We start from the raw sequence: 17,159 nt of genomic DNA, 5'->3' as shown, positions 1-17,159 counted from the left end.
TCCCAGTGAACGCACAGTTTGAATTTACTGTGTTTATTTGTTGGCCTGTTACGGCAGTACGTAGTAAGCTGAAGTACACAGTAAAACGTGCATGGATGTTTTAAGTTATCTTACTTGCCACTGGGAACGGTAAGTTTCTAATGCAGTAAAATTTATTATTTACTTTATGAATGTAAGTTTAAATATGTGGAATTTCCCCTAAAACGTAATTCCACGTAGGTAGGTCTGGGTGCGTACAATGCAGGTTTTGTTAGAAGCAGGAAAATGTATTTCATACGATACGAATGGAAATTTAAACTAAGATGTCTGGCAAGAACTTTCACAAAGTGTTCCCTGTGCAGTGACTCATCACTGCCCGTAGAATGCGGAGCAGGCTTGAAAAAGTGGGCTAGGCAAACGTCTGCATTACATTATGAATCGGAGGAAGTTTTGTCTGAATTTACATTAATGTGGGAACAATTGCATCCTGCCGCAGTCCTGGTATTGGCTTCAGTCTGGAAGGAGCTGTGGGATTTAGCAAAGGTTGTTCAGTTTGTACCACACCGTTCCCCGAAACGAGCATCCTACAAAACGTTAATGAAGGGGAAAAAAATGTATGTATGAAAATCTCTCTCTTTAATTTATAGGTCTCCTTGACGGTAACCTGTTCTCTCGACTACGGAAGAAAGAAAGAAATCAGTCGGCTGGTCGCACTGCTGGATCGCTGTGAAGTGTTTACATGAGGTAACACCAGGCCCAACATCACCATCTCAGTGGTTTTTGAGCTGAGAAATGGGCCAGAAAATCTCAGGGAATATAAAGTCTGTGGATGTTAGAGAACCAGCCTACAGGCCCTTGAAGCGGGAGTTGCGAGGTCCTGACTTTTGCAAACCAACGCGACTTGATATGCTACTGGACATGCCGTCGGCGTCTCGGGAGGTTCAGCTCAAACATGCCTGGAACAATGAAGACCGGTCGCTGAACATTTTTGTCAAGGAAGACGACAAGGTCACCTTCCACAGACACCCGGTGGCCCAGAGCACGGACTGCATCCGAGGCAAAGTTGGATATACGCGAGGCCTACACGTCTGGCAGATCCACTGGCCCACCAGGCAAAGAGGAACGCACGCGGTTGTTGGCGTGGCCACGGCGGAAGCTCCGTTGCATTCTGTGGGCTACACCTCGTTAGTCGGCAGCAATAATGAATCGTGGGGCTGGGACTTGGGTCGTAACAAACTCTACCACAACTGCAAAAACCAACCAGGATCACTTTACCCGGTGTTTTTGGAGCCAGATGAATCTTTCGTTCTGCCAGATAGTTTCTTAGTGGTTTTGGACATGGATGAGGGGACGCTGAGTTTCATCGTGGATGGACAATATCTAGGTGTGGCCTTCAGAGGACTTAAAGGGAAAAAATTGCATCCTATAGTCAGTGCAGTCTGGGGGCACTGTGAGATAACAATGAGGTACATCAATGGATTAGACCGTAAGTCCATTTTCAAAATATCCTCTTTTAAAAAACTAAACAAATTCTGCTCAATGTAATGTATTTTCCAGTGTAAAGAAATTGGTTATTTGTCGTTTTGCTCACCATCTCTGTCAATGCTAAATGTGAGTTCAACTAAACTAAACTCTGCTTGTCCTGGGGATAGAGAAAATTGGAATTAATGTCCATAATTATCATGGGTTGTAGACAAAATGCTGGAATCCAGAATGAAGGATCTGACATGGAGATACTTAAATAATAATAATAACATAACTAGGGGGAAATTATGTTTGATTACTCCACTGGAACTGTAAGGTTTAGATGAAAGGGGACAAAAGAAGTTGCAGATGCTCGAAATATTAGCAAAACAAAAACATAGTGTTGGAGGAACCCAGCAGGTCGGGCAGCATCTGTGGAGAGAAATGGACAGACGATGTTTTTGATCGGGACCCTTCATTCTCAAGACAGGTCAAGAAGGAGAGTATGCCATACTGGAAATGGAACGAGGAAATTCCTACTTTCATCAGCATAACGGGCTTGTAAATGACGTGCTTGTATGTAACACAATTAACAAAGAAAAGTTTAAAAAATAATATCAATGCAAAATAAAAGCCCAATGTCTCTCGTGCAGCCAAGATGGTTCACATAGTTTAATTGGTGTTTGTAGTGTTCGAGAGCCTGATGGTTGTTGGGGAGACGCTGTTCCCGAACCTGGACGTTAGTTTTCAGACTCCTATACTGCCTTCTCGATGGCAGGAGTGAAGTGAAAGTGTTGCCAGGGTGATATGGCTTCTTGATGTGGCTGCCTTTTTGAGGCACTGATCTCTTCAATGGTGGGGGGAGGTCGGTATCCATGATGAACCGGGCATTGTAATGGAGAAACATAACTTCTCCATTTATACACATTCACGTCCTCTAGCACGTTGTGTTATTGCCAGATGATTATTGCAAGTTTATTGGAATTTCGGACGTTTTTTCAGTAAGGCACACGGAGAAAATTGTGAACTGAATTGGAGCACTTTGTGCTGCTAGTAATACAGTATACCAACGAGGATTGCAGGAAAGCAGCATTTGAGGTTGGATTATTGAATGGCAAGGAAAGTTTTAAGGGCCAACTGGGCTTTGTCAGCTTCATAATTTCGTGTGTTACTAATGTGAAATATCTTATGCAAGAAAATATTAGCCTCAGTTCAATTTGCTATATTGGAGGAAAATGCATGTCTATTTTTCAAACTTAATAATTTATAGTTTCTTCATTTATCCTAGCAGTTTTAAAGAATCTCAGTGCTCTAGTCTTTATCCGAGGCACCTTCTTACAGTTGTTCTAAAACACAAGCATTAGTCTTCCTGCTTTCCTAGCCTCCCACCAAAAGCATTGCCACCTTGCTGTGACATAGACTATCCTTGTGAATTAGTTTAGTTTAGAGATACAGCGCGAAAACAGGCCCTTTGGTCCTCCGAGTCGGCGCCGACCAGTAATCCCCGTGCACTAACTATCCAACGCACTAGAGGTAATTTACAATTATACCAAGTGAATTAACCTACAATCCTGTACGTCTTTGGGGTGTGGGAGGAATACGGAGATCTCGGAGTAAACCCACGCAGGTTACGGGGAGAACGTGCAAACTCCGTACAGACAGCGTCCGTAGTCGGGATCGAACCTGGATCTCTGGCACTGTAAGGCAGCAACTCTACCGCTGCGCTGTCTTTATCCTATTAAAGGAGTATCATGAGTGTGAATCTTTGAACTGATTGACACAGGTTGTTCTATTCTAGGCACTGCAGACGTGTACATTCTGTTCCTCTTACAGTATTCCTTCCATGCAGGAGTAGCTGAGAGAATGTTTCCTGGCCAACAACCCCCTTTCCTGCTCATGGCTTCACCTCGACGGTGTTTATGGGTACTTATTCTAAACATGACAAATATAAACTTATCCAGTACAGGTGGAGATTAAAATCCCGACCTTGAAATGATTATTAATTGATTATTAATGATTATTAATATTCATGATTTGGAAGAGGGAATTAGGAGCAACACTAGCAAGTTTGCGGATGACACAAAGCTGGGCGGCAGTGTGAACTGTGAAGTGGATGTTAGGAAGTTGCAGGGTGACCTGGACAGGTTGAGTGAGTGGGCAGATGCGTGGCAGATGCAGTATAATATAGATGAATGTGAGGTTATCCACTTTGGTGGCAAAAACAAGGGGGCAGATTATTATCTCAATGGGGTTAGGTTAGGTAAGGGGGAGGTACAGTGAGACCTGGGTGTCCTTGTACACCAGTCACTGAAAGTTGGCTTGCAGGCAGTGAAGAAAACTAATGGAATGTTGGCCTTCATAACAAGAGGATTTCAGTATAGGAGTAGAGAGGTTCTTCTGCAGTTGTACAGGGCTCTGGTGAGACCACATCTGGGGTATTGCGTACAGTTTTGGTCTCCTAATTTGAGGAAGGACATCCTTGTGATTGAGGCAGTGCAGCTTAGGTTCACGAGATTGATCCCTGGGATGGCGGGACTGTCATATGAGGAAACATTGAAAAGACTAGATTTGTATTCACTGGAGTTTAGAAGGATGAGGGGATATCTTATAGAAACGTATAAAATTATAAAAGTACTGGACAAGCTAGATGCAGGAAAAATGTTGGGGTGTGCAATAGCATGTTTTGTTCGATTTGACAAAGTATTTCCCTTTAAAAACTTTAATTTACTTCTCCCACTTGCCGGCCCCATCAGCCGCGCACGCGCAGTTGGGGGAAGGTTGCCGGGCCCACCGCCATTTTGAGATCGCCATTTTAATACGTCACAACAGGGATCTCTGGTGTCACAACTGGGACCCATCAACCACACCTGCGCAGTTGGGGGAGAGTTGCCAGGCCCGGCCGCCATTTTACTGAACATCGCCTCGTGTATGGGTGAGTGGTGGAACATTGCGCTGGGGGAGGGGGACCCAACGGGTCCGCGTTTGGTCCAGTTAACAGTAAATGCCCATATTTCCCACATCTTGTCACCCTAACTGCCCAAATCTTACCACCCTCCAATGCAAATTGAGTCCACCTCAACTAAATAGTCTGTTTCCATTTTTGTTGCTGTACAATGAATTTATTTCATTTTTGTACCGTTGAAATTCTTAAACGGTGTTTAGTTTTATTCTCATTTATTACATGCCTGCATATCATTGCTAATGATTTCATAGTCGAGGCCTATTGGAAATTCTATCATCGTAGAAAATAGGTGCAGGAGGAGGCCCTTCGAGCCAGCACCGCCAACATCCTTTTTATTGAGGGAACATCTTTTCTGACTGCCTGTGTATTTGTGAATCTCTTTGCCAGTTGCAGTGTGATTTTTCTAGCATTTAGCTACAATGTTCCTCAATCTATTATGCTCATAACAGGACCCAACGGGCAGGATCATGAGGTTTTTCTGCACTTTTAGTCACGAAGAAAACTTTCGAGTGGAATGAAAATTAATCCACAATAGACTTTACTAAACGAGGGGAAAAAAATGTAAGCTGAATGAAAAGTGCTGATCAGCGAATGTATAATTGGATGTAATTTGCTGAAGCAGATAAGGTGGAAAACAAAACGAGCATCTTGCCTCCCATGTACCTCGTTTTGGTGAAGTGACAAAATAGTGCAGGGGTTTTGAAACGGGTAATTCACCGAAATAATCAGTGTCACTGGAATTGGAGAAAGGCAGATTTATACTTTCAAAATCTCTTAAAAATAGATGTTTAAAGGTCCCTTAAAGATAGCGGAGTCAGGGGATATGGGGAGAAGGCAGGAACGGGGTACTGATTGGGGATGATCAGCCATGATCACATTGAATGGCGGTGCTGGCTCGAAGGGACAAATGGCCTGGTCCTGCACCTATTGTCTATTGTCAAAATCTTTCCTACAATCTATCCCATAGTTCTTTTCCAAAATAGTTGATCAACCTTTCATCAGTTACATCAATATATCATGGGATACAAGATACATATGATGGTTTGATGTATACTGCAGCATATTTGAGCTAATCATGTTTTTATGATGTACAAACAAGGAACTGCAAATTCTAGTATACAAAAAAAGATGCAGCATGCTGGAGTCATTCAATGAGTCGGGCAACATCTCTGGAGAACAAGGATAGATGATGTTTCGGGTCAGGATTTTTCTTCATAATGTTCAGACCAGCATTTGCATTTCCTTGTTTCTACCTTTTGACTGCCAGTCTGAAGCAGGGTTCTGATCCGAAACGTCACCTATCCATGTTCTCCAGGGATGCTGCCTGACCCGCTGAGTTACTCCAGCATTCTGTCTTTGTGGAGCCAGTTGAGGGAGATGGGTATATATTAGCAAGACACAATGGTGAATTCCTGCCTACTTAGGAATAGTGTAGGAAGGAACTGCAGATGCTGGTTTACACCGAAGATAGATACAAGAATGCTGGAGTAACTCAGTGGGACAGGCAGCATCTCAGGAGACGAGGAATGGGTGATGTTTCAAGTAGAGATCCTTCTTCAGACTGGTCTTGTCGGAAGAAGGGTCTCGGCCCGAAACGTCACTCATCCATTCTCTCCAGAGATGCTGCCCATCCCGCTGAGACCTGGGCATTTTGTGCTTCCTTTGAAATGCTGTTGTGGGATCTGTGTCGAGCTGGGACGAAGGTGGGGGAGAGGTGGCAGCTTTCAGTTTTGTGTCCCTTTCGATAAGTGGTGCCTCTACCATGTCAACCGTCGGGCATCGTTGCACTGAAGTACTAGCCTAGACACTTTGTGTTTGAGTCTCTGGACTAGGAGTTGAAAGCAAAACCGTCTGGACTCTAAGGCACGAATTACACCATTTGATCCTCAGCTGACAAGAGCTGAGATCGTTACCATTTACATGAATAGATTGCAAGGACGAATAAGTCGTGACTTATAATTGTCACTCTAGTTTGATGAATGGGCGTATGTTTATTTTCAGCCTGTTCACCTCCCTTGTCCATTCTTATTGGGAGCTTAACTACTTTTCTGTGTTTGATTAGTTTTAAGTGCTGGCTGATGAACATTGGTCTTGGCATCAGTTGGCAAAGCACTGAAAATCCTCAGATGTGTGATAAATTTACACTGATTTATGATTGCTTCCTGATGAAGTCTGGAATTGATTTCGAGGAAGTGCGTGCTGTAGATGCCATAAATCCCAGGAGTGGTATGTGCTACACTGGCTGAATCTGCACAAAACTGCTAGTAAACTTATCTCCTGAACTCTTCTATGGAGTCGAAGTTGATTAAAATGCTATTAGTCAAGTGCCTCCGTTTTTACTTGAATTTGATGATAATTTTCAGAAAATTAATTTCAGTCTGTAGCAATTGTTTAGTTTAGTTTAGAAACACAGCGCGGACGCAGGCCCTTCAGCCCATCGAGTTTGGGTCGACTATCAATACTCGAACACTAGCACTATCCTACACTCTAGGGAGCATTATGATCAAAGCCAATTAACCTGCAAACCTGTATGTCTTTGGAGTGTGGGTGTTTACCGGAGCACCTGGAGAAAACACAGGGGGGATATACAAACTCCATACAGACAGCACCCGTAGTCAGGATCGAACCCAGGTCTCTGGCTCTATAAGGCAGCAACTCTACAGCTGTGCCACCTTGCTGCCCATTTATTGGTGCTTTTGCCACACTTGCCACACTCTTTTGTTTCTGTCTTGAATGTGTCTATTCCTTGTGTATATTTCAAAGATCACATCACCTGCAAAGTTATTTTTTCAAACTGATTAATATCACCAAAGTATTTGACTGAGTTCTATTCTAATCGGACTCTCTGCTGCCTTTTGTGACATCCTGCTGTGCCCGTGCCAGCATTTCCTAACATAGATCATGAAGATGGAATCAGTAGGTCTGGAGAACTTAGTGCCACAGAGGGCTGTGGAGGCCAAGTCAGTGGGCATTTTTATGGTAGACAATTATTTTATTAGAACGGGTGTCAAGGGTTATGGGGAGAAGGCAGGAAAATGGAATTGGGAGGCAGAGATTAGCCGTGATTGAATGGCAGAGTAGACTTGATGGGCCGAATGGCCTAAATCCTGCTCCTCGAACTTGTGAAGACATTTTAATGAATGTACATTAAAATTTGTCTTAACTTCCAGAATAAGTAATGCTGACACATTATTATTTTCTGTACCGTTTCAAGGAAGAGCGCTGGGTGAATGGTTACAAATGGTTGTAACACATCTGGGCGCACATACTCTTCCCACTTCCTTGTGATTTCCACCTCACCAATATAAGTTTATGTCATAGGAGCAGAATTAGGCCATTCGGTCCATGAGTCTACTCCACCATTTAAACATGACCTGTTTGTAGGCATTATATTCATAGTAATATTAGTATATATAAAAATATATATCCTGCTGACTCTGTTAGCATCATGCGAACTGGGAATCTCATTACAATGTGGTGTACATGGCAATGAACTAAATTGAATCTGATCTGAATCTAAAGGAATCAAAAAATGAAGCAAAGAATGCATGGGATTAGGAGGCAGAGATCAGCCATGATTGAATGGCGGAGTAGACTCGATGGGTCGAATGGCCTAATTCTACTCCTATAACGTGAACTTTGGCCACTTACAGCATCTCAATGTCAACTGTTAGTGGTTGAATTTTAATGGCAATTAATGTCTTATCTTAGCTTTTGTATTTTTTAGTTCCTTCACAAAGATTTTTTTTACTGACCATTGTAAATTCTCATTTAATTTAAAGTTAAGGGGCTGTCCCACTGTACGAGGTAATTCAAGAGTTCTCCCGAGTTTCCCCTGATTCGAACTCGGAGAATTACGGTAATGGCCGCTCGTAGGTACTCGGGGATCTTGTGGACATTTTTTCAACATGTTGAAAAATCTTCACGAGTTTACTGCGTTTCCCAAGTACCTGCCGTTAGCGTTACGAGCCGCTAAGAGACGTCCCGAGCTCCGACGTACCCGCTACGTACATTCTACGTGCTTGACACGAGTTTGATTTTTTTAAAACTCGGGAGAGCTCTTGAATGAACTCGTACAGTGGGACAGCCCCTGAAGAGTGGGTTTAAATTTTGCATCCATATTGATTAATGACTTTCTTTATGCAAAAAAGCCATACTGTTTCACTCATAATTGTCCCATTGATATTGGAATACTACAATGCATGTTTACATTTCCATTGCTTGGTATACCTGGTATACCTTGATATACCAGTTTATTTATTCATGTGTGTATGTCTTTATATCATGGTATTTGGACACATTTATCTGTTTTGTAGTAAATGCCTACTAGTTTCTGTGTGCTTAAGCGAAGCAAGAATTTCATTGTCCTATACAGGGACACATGAGAATAAACTCACTTGAACTTGAACTATACCTTGCACTAAACGGTATTCCCTTATGTATCTATACATGGCGACTTGGTGAAGCCTCGCTGCGGCAGCGATACCTCGCGGGTCGACTCGCGTTCGACGGTCAATGAAAGCGTGGAGGACCACCGTGAGGGAGGGGGAAGAACAATGGAGGACCCGGCGTGGAAAAGAACGGGTGACGTTTCGGGTCGAGACCCTCGTCAGACTGAAGAAGTCTCGACACGAAATGTCATGCATTTTCTCCAGAGATGCTGTCTGACCCGCTGAGTTACTCCAGCTTTTTGTGTCTATCTTTGTCTTTCTGCTGACTGGATAGTACAAAAGCTTTTTACTGTACCTCGGTACATGTGACAGTAAGCTAAACAAACTGATAGTGCAGTTACCTGGTAAGTCTTTTACCCGTGTGTGTGTGTGTTTTAAAATAAATGAAACCAAGAGACTTTGTATTAGAATGGAATGCAAAAATAACTGGCTATGTGGAGGGAAGTGCCTATCATTGCAAAGACTAAAGTGCTGCCTTCTCCCTTGGAGATAAATTGCAATAGAAGTGAACAGTATGCACATAATTTAGTTAAGCCTCAAACTTGGCACACGTTTAATTCCCCAAAAATCAGTTGCATTCGAGCATAATCTGTGTCAATGAAACCAAAGCTTCCGACAAAAATCATTTGGCTGTCAGTAGGAACTGTGCATACTTGTTTAGATAAAAGTAATTGTTTTTGGAAATTTTGATCTACATTTGCAGAGATGAAAATGAATTTTAGGATAGATTTAGACAAGTCATTACTGATTTGTGGGTTACACGATATACTTTACATTCTGGCCAGGGTTTGAATGTGACGTTTGGTGGTATATTTTTTTTTAAATGTAACTCTTGCTGCTTTTTGGAACACAATATTCAACAATCTCTTTTAAAAACTTTCATTCAATAGTAAAATTAAAGAACTTGTTTAACATAGCATTTTTGGAAGGATTATCATTTCTTTCTCCTGGTGTGTGGTATATATGTGGTTAAGGGTGGTGCATTTGTGCAGCTGACAAGGATGTGAAGGTGGGATAGCATAGAAGTAGCATGAATGCATGATCGATGGTCAGCATGGGATCAGTGGGACGAAGGGTCTGTTTTCATGCTGCATTTTTATTATTCAATTCAATTCGACATCACTTAATGATAAATCACCATTTTTGCATTTACTGTGAAATATTTGTTATTAAGAGCTTAACATCAATCTCTTAACATTCTCCTCTTCTGTGGATCCTTGTTTGACATTAATCTCAAACAAAAATCCCATTCCTATCTTTGAATTACCGGGCATTCTATAGGCTCTCATAACCTTTGATTTGTGAAAAAAGTCAACCGAATGCTAAAAATATCTTGCATCATGCTGGTTCTATCACAGTGTGGGTGATTTTAGCATAAATGCCATGTGATACATTAATTACGAGAATAATTATCAGCAATAGATAAGACAACACACACCCATAGTTGTTTCAGAATGTGTGGGAAGGAACTGCAGATGCTGGTTTAAACCAGAGATAGACACAAAATGCTGGAGTAACTCAGGCCATGCATTAGTCTGAAGAAGGGTTTCGACTTGAAACGTCACCCATTCCTTCTCTCCAGAGAGCAATGCATACTCTGAACGAGGTCCATAGCGTAAGCATTATCTATGATGTTAATGGAGTTACAGACTGTCTTTGTTGCCAAATGTGTGCTCAAATTCTGTCTGAAGTGTATCTTCCATGCTCCTTTCAACTTGTTCAGAAATTAAGGGAATTAAATTTGTGTATCCAGCATGTTAAATATCTGCAGGGTTATTAGCAAAGGGAATCTTCTTGGCCAGAGGTGTGCTCTTGTACATTAAAGTTATTTCAGAACAAAGTCTGCCACACTATAGTAAATGATATCTAATTGCCTTACGATGTGAATGAAGTTTCATATGAATAATGCCTTTGAAGTTATTCCTTTGGATACAACTGGTAATATGTCGCCAGTGGAGCCGAGGGAAAACCAGTAATCATTGTCCAAAATGAAAGTGACTGTGTATGCCTTTGAAGTTGGATATTAATGAATCGATAAGATTTGTTTCACTATGTGACTGAGCATCTATTTGTCACGAGGTTTGGGACACTACATAAAATATATCGTGTTTAAGAAGGAACTGCAGATGCTGGAAAATTGAAGGTACATAAAAAAGCTGGAGAAACTCAGCGGGTACAGCAGCATCTATGGAGCGAAGGAAATGGGCAACGTTTCGTCCCGAAACATTGCCTATTTTCTTCGCTCCATAGATGCTGCTGCACCCGCTGAGTTTCTCCAGCTTTTTTGTGTACATAAAATATATCCTTGTGTTCTTTTAAAGCATAATGGGTTTTTAATTTCTAACGCAATTTTAAGAAGTGAAACTTATTTTGAATCATTGAATACTCTTGAAAAGCAGACAAATTCCAGAGCTCCACGTGAAGCTATTTCAGCACAGATGCAATTACATCCCTTGGAGTGAAAAATCTAATTAGTTCTGCTGGGGGAAGGGAGGGGTGGGAGGGGTGGGGTTGGGGGGGGAGAGTGATGTTTGGAATACGTTCTCTAGTAAATATTTAAGTGTGGCAAATCTACTGTGGTAAATTTTATATTTTTTAATAAAGTAGTCTTAGTTTAGTTCAGCAAGAAATGCTGGTTGTCTTGTGCCAGATGAGAAGAAGTTGCCATAGAAATTAAGAATATTTTACAAAACCTTGCCCAACTTTTATTGCATAACATCGATGGCAAATAATTTGAGATCTCAGCCATGAGACAGGTTGGAAAACTGGGACTACCCCTTGGCTTCTGAGAGAAATGTTCAGAAGTCCGATAAAGTAAGTAGTTTTACGCACATCGACCCGGCACAGATATATTTGCTCTTTAGACTGTTTTACTGTTCTTTTTTTTTATAAATCATGTTTTTCGGGGTATCTAAATTTTATTAGTTTTTTAAGTTATGACATCGGATGGAAGCTGCATACCAAACCTCGTTGCACTTATGTGCAATGACAATAAAATATATTATTATTATTATTATTATTATTATTATTATTATTATTATTATTTATGGCAGCACAGTGGAGCAATGGTGGAGTTGCTGTCTGACGGAGCCAGAGACCCAGGTTCGATCCTGGTGTCTGTGGGGAGTTTGTACGTACTCCATGTGACCGTGTGGGGTTTTTATTCCAGCTGCTCCAGTTTTCTCCCACACTCAAAGAGGTACAGGTTTGCAGGTTAATTTGCTCCACTAAGATTGTAAAATTGTCCCCCTAGTGTGGAAGACACTGTTAGGGTATGGGGTGGTCGCTGGTCGGCACGGATTCAATGGGCCTGTTTCTGCACCGTATCTCAAGTCGAAAGTTGCTTCTGGATCTGGTGGAATGTGCTTGCAAGCTTTTATATCTTCTGCTCTGAGTGGGGAGAAGATGGAATGAGAAAGGTCCTTGACTATGCTGGTTACTATGGGAGTGTCTAGGACCAGAGGCCATCGCCTCATAAAATGATGTACCTTTAGAAAGAAGTTGAGGAGGAATTTCTTTAGTCAGCTTGTGGTGAATCTGAGGAAATCATTGCCACAGAGGGTTGTGGAGGCCAAGTCAATGGATATTTTTAAGACAAAGATTGATATATTTCATGATTGGTTCAGGTGTCCGGGGTTGTGTGGAAGAAGGCAGGAGAATGGGGTTGAGGGGAGAGGGATAGATCGACCATGATTGAATGGCGGTGTGGTCTTGATAGGCCGAATGGCCTAATTCTGCCACTATCACTCATGATGTTATGACCTGAACTTACCCTGAGCTAAGGCGGGTCACTAACTACTGCATTGAATTGTACATATTCACTATTGCAGGAGAATGGGGTTGAGGGGGAAGATAGACCAGCCATCTTTGAATGGCGGAATAGACTACTTGAGCCAAATAAACTAATTCTGCTCCTATAAATTATGAACGTATTATGAAAAGATGTGAGGGTCCAAGCAGCCCACCCCTTTTTCTTAAGTTCTTGAAAACTGTGACCGATAATCGATGACTTTGTGTTTTAATGTTCTGTTTAAGCCAAATAGTTTTGCATGGACAACAAGTGGCAATGGGCAACCATTTACTAATGCAAGTTGGTCATAGCTTTTGCTTCCATTTGGGCCGTGAGTGCGCAGTTTGAGTAAAACTCTTTAGGATTGTAAATCTAGAAGAATAACATCTGGCAGATTACTGTAGCCCATAAAGTCTGTTGCTGGAGAAGATATGATTTTAAATGGATTGTTGTTGCTGTGATTGCAAACAGGCAGGTGGAATAGTCTGGGGAATTGAAACAAAACCCCATTGGGCAGCTGGGATTCATTTCTTACCAGATGAAAGTACTGTGGGCTGAATAATGTTTTTTTTCCTCCTAAAACGATGTGATTGAAAGTAACAGGGAAAAAAAGTAATCTCAGCTGTTAATAAATCACTATGAATTATGGAAGAGCCAACTTCACTCCCTGTAGGATTGTTGCTGTCTGGAATGATCAGAATAATGTTATTGCTGAGAACAGCTCATGCATTTCTCAAATGAAGATCTTGCTGTGTTTATATTTGCAAGGCTGCTGTTCTTTGTGTCATTCAAGGGAATTGTCCTGGGCTATTGGTGGCGATGTGCAAACTAAACCACTTTTATTCTGCTGATGAGATTCTGCGCTGCTTTGAATAAATGCAATTAGTTTAGTTTTGGAGATGCAGCGTGGAAACAGGCCCTTCTGCCCACCGAGCCCACGTAGACCATCGATCCCCCAGTTGACGTGGGTCATCGATGACTGCATCATTGACTGCATTGGTGCTACCTCCTGCGCCCACACACAACTCACTGACTTCATCCATTTCACCACTGGAGTTTAGAAGGATGAGAGGTGATCGCATTGAAACATATAAGATTGTTAAGGGCTAGGACATGCTAGAGGCAGGAAACATGTTCCCGATGTTGGGGGAGTCCAGAACCAGGGGCCACAGTTTAAGAATAAGGAGTAAGCCATTTAGAACGGAGACGAGGAAAAACTTTTTCTCACAGAGAGTGGTGAGTCTGTGGAATTCTCTGCCTCAGAGGGTGGTGGAGGCAGGTTTCCTGGATGCTTTCAAGAGGGAGCTAGATATGGCTCTTAAAAATAGCGGAGTCAGGGGATATGGGGAGAAGGCGGGAACGGGGTAATGATTGGGGATGATCAGCCATGATCACATTAAATGTCGGTGCTGGCTCGAAGGGCCAAATGGCCTACTCCTGCACCTATTGTCTATTGTTTATTGTATATATCCAGCATTCAAATACACCTGGACCATTTCCCACATTTCCCAACCATTTCTTGACCGTACTATTACCTCGAGGATCACCCAGTTGCGCTAGTTCTGTTATATTCCCTCCTATACACTAGGGACAATTTACAGAGGGCCAACTATCCTCCAAACCTGCACAGCTTTGGGATGTGAGAGGAAACCAGAGCCCCCGGAGGAAATCCATGTAGTCACAGGAAGAAAGTACAAACTCTGCACAGGCCGGGATCGAACCGGGATCTCTGGCACTGTGCGGAGGCGGCTCTACCAGCTGTGCCACCATTCACTTAAATCAGGTGGCAGGCTCAATTACCCACAGAAATGCATGTCTGATACTTCATCACTAAACTAGGGTGGGTGGGCTGAGTGTTAGAAAAAAGAAACTTTGCAGACACAAGGAACTGCAGATGCTGGAATCTTAATAATCTAAAACAATAAGTGCTTGAGTAACTCACCTTGGCAATCTGGTCCAAACATGTTCATTTCCCGTGATCCATATTTGCAACTTGGAGCCAGTTTAAATAATCCAATGTGTCGGGAGGAACTGCAGATGCAGGTTGGAGTAGCTCAGCGGGTCAGGTAGCATCTCTGGAGAAAAGGAATGGGTGACATTTCGGGTCCAGTCTGAAGAAGGGTCTCCACCCGAAACGTCACCTATTCCTTTTCTCCAGAGATTCTGTGTGACCTGCTGAGTTGCTTTTTGCGCCTATCTTCACATCATCCGTTGATCACTAATCTCACCTCCCTCCATCGATTTTCTGTGTGGCTCGGTTTCGAGAGTGCTTTCATCTTTAAATTTTTGAACAAAGGTAATTGTCAGATTTTATTTGAGTCATTTTATCTAATCTTAGTTGTGAAGATGTTATCCATGTACTTTGCTCCAGGCCACTCCACAATCTGGACATCTCATGAAGCTTTTTGCAGGCCTGACCATTATAATGGTTGACTGCAGTTAAAATGTCCTGATGGGGCTAATTTTAGATATGCTGATGAATCTTGTTTTCAGCAAATAATTTCAACTCGGTTTACCGCTGACATGGGGTCATGTGATTTTGGCCAGGATTTATTTATTACCAGAAATAAACACCACTTTGACATCGCTTCCAGTAACACAGACATGTAGTCTTACCAGTAATGTCTAGATTTACTGAGCATCTAAATGGAAAAACCTTCTCATTGTGATCCACTCATACTGTTTCCCTTCTTCATTTGATGTTGACTTGGCCACCATTACTCAAGTTTTAAAGAAATTAATGTTATTGAGGTTGTCTGAGGAAATGTCTCTGTTTATTCTCTATTGCCAGTCTGGTGATATGTACAGAATTTCATTGATGTTTGTCATTCTCTAAGTATTTAGTTCATTCAACTGAGTATCACAAGTAATGTGTGTTCTTAGCTTCTGTAAATTAAAATATTAAATGTCATACAAATTTGAAAATAATTAAATGTCACTTAGCCATGGTCATTGCAAGGCTATCCTAAAGCTGTCCCACTATCTCTTTCAACTCTGTAATTTTATGTTTTTTCATTTTCATTTAGTGTCATTATGATGTCCGTCCAAGAACTAAATTAATAATAATAATAATAATGGATGGGATTTATATAGCGCCTTTCTAATACTCAAGGCGCTTTACATCGCATTATTCATTCACTCCTCAGTCACACTCGGTGGTGGTAAGCTACTTCTGTAGCCACAGCTGCCCTGGGGCAGACTGACGGAAGCGTGGCTGCCAATCTGCGCCTACGGCCCCTCCGACCACCACCAATCACTTACACACATTCACACACATTCACACACAGGCAAAGGTGGGTGAAGTGTCTTGCCCAAGGACACAACGACAGTATGGACTCCAAGCGGGATTCGAACCGGCTACCTTCCGGTCACCAGCCGAACACTTAGCCCATTGTGCCATCTGTCGTCCCAAATTAGACTTCACAGTTCACATTTTTTCTTTAGCTTTCGTCGTGTTCATCTTTCTAAAGAAGCTTCTTGTCTTCCATTGGCCTATTCTTAGAGGGACCACTGTTTAAGACGGATTTTTGTTTGGTTATTACTCCTTCACTATCGATGTTTGGCACCAAGTATGGACTCGGTCTTGTGATGTCCTTTCAGAATTCCTTGTTCCATCTTTTGTCTTGTACACTCTGGAGTTTAGAAGGATGAGAGGGCACTCTCATTGAAACATAAGATTGTTAAGGGCTTGGACACGCTAGAGGCAGGAAACATGTTCCCGAAGTTGGGGGAGTCCAGAACCAGGGGCCACAGTTTAAGAATAAGGAGTAAGACATTTAGAACGGAGACGAGGAAACACTTTTTCTCACAAAGAGTGGTGAGCCTGTGGAACTCTCTGCCTCAGAGGGCGGTGGAGGCAGGTTCTCTGGATGCTTTCAAGAGAGAGCTCGATAGGGCTCTTAAAGATAGCGGAGTCAGGGGATATGGGGAGAAGGCAGGAATGGGGCACTGATTGGGGATGATCAGCCATGATCACATTGAATGGCGGTGCTGGCTTGAAGGGCCAAATGCCCTACTCCTGCACCTATTGTCTATTATCTTTGAAATATTCAGGTTTGCAGTAAGTTTAGGATGAGTGAACATAGTTTTACATTGAAGATAGATAGAGTGCTGGTGTAACTCAATGGGTCAGGCAGTGTCTGGATAAAACGAAGAGGTGAAGTTTCAGGTCAAGACCCTTCTTCAGATATATTTTGAAAATAGTCATCATTTAAAATACTTCCATTGAGTTTTTTTCCAAAAATAAGCTTTAATCAGAACAATAAATATGTATATAAAACAAGGAAATAGACACAAAATGCTGGAGTAACTCAGCAGGACAGGCAGCATCTCTGGAGAGGAGGAAAGGTGACGTTTTCGGTCGAAACCCTTCTCTAGACTGAGAGTCAGGGCAGCAGTCTGAAGAAGGGTCTCGACCTGAAATGTCACCCATTCCTTCTCTCCAGAGATGCTGCCTGTCCCGCTGAGTTACTCCAGCATTTTGTGTCTATCTTTGGTTTAAACCAGCATCTGC

At 42.2% G+C, this 17,159-nt stretch overlaps 1 protein-coding gene across 5 annotated transcripts in view; it reads left to right on the top strand.

Annotated features, from left to right (window-relative positions):
* Window positions 1-17,159, top strand: part of spsb4 (splA/ryanodine receptor domain and SOCS box containing 4) — a 191,457-nt gene that overhangs the window by 93,075 nt on the left and 81,223 nt on the right. For 4 of the 5 annotated variants that reach the window (XM_033031107.1, XM_033031103.1, XM_033031104.1 and 1 more), the window contains one exon: window positions 627-1,465. In XM_033031107.1, coding sequence (XP_032886998.1) covers window positions 772-1,465 — 694 coding nt within the window. In that variant the 5' untranslated portion in view covers window positions 627-771. Of the gene's footprint in view, window positions 1-260; window positions 523-626; window positions 1,466-17,159 lie in introns of those variants that run through there. The other variant, XM_033031105.1, reaches the window with a different exon arrangement.

This window comes from Amblyraja radiata, chromosome 13, assembly GCF_010909765.2.
Source record: "Amblyraja radiata isolate CabotCenter1 chromosome 13, sAmbRad1.1.pri, whole genome shotgun sequence".
Taxonomy (NCBI): Eukaryota; Metazoa; Chordata; class Chondrichthyes; order Rajiformes; family Rajidae; genus Amblyraja; species Amblyraja radiata.
This window is presented reverse-complemented; position numbering and strand designations above follow the sequence as displayed.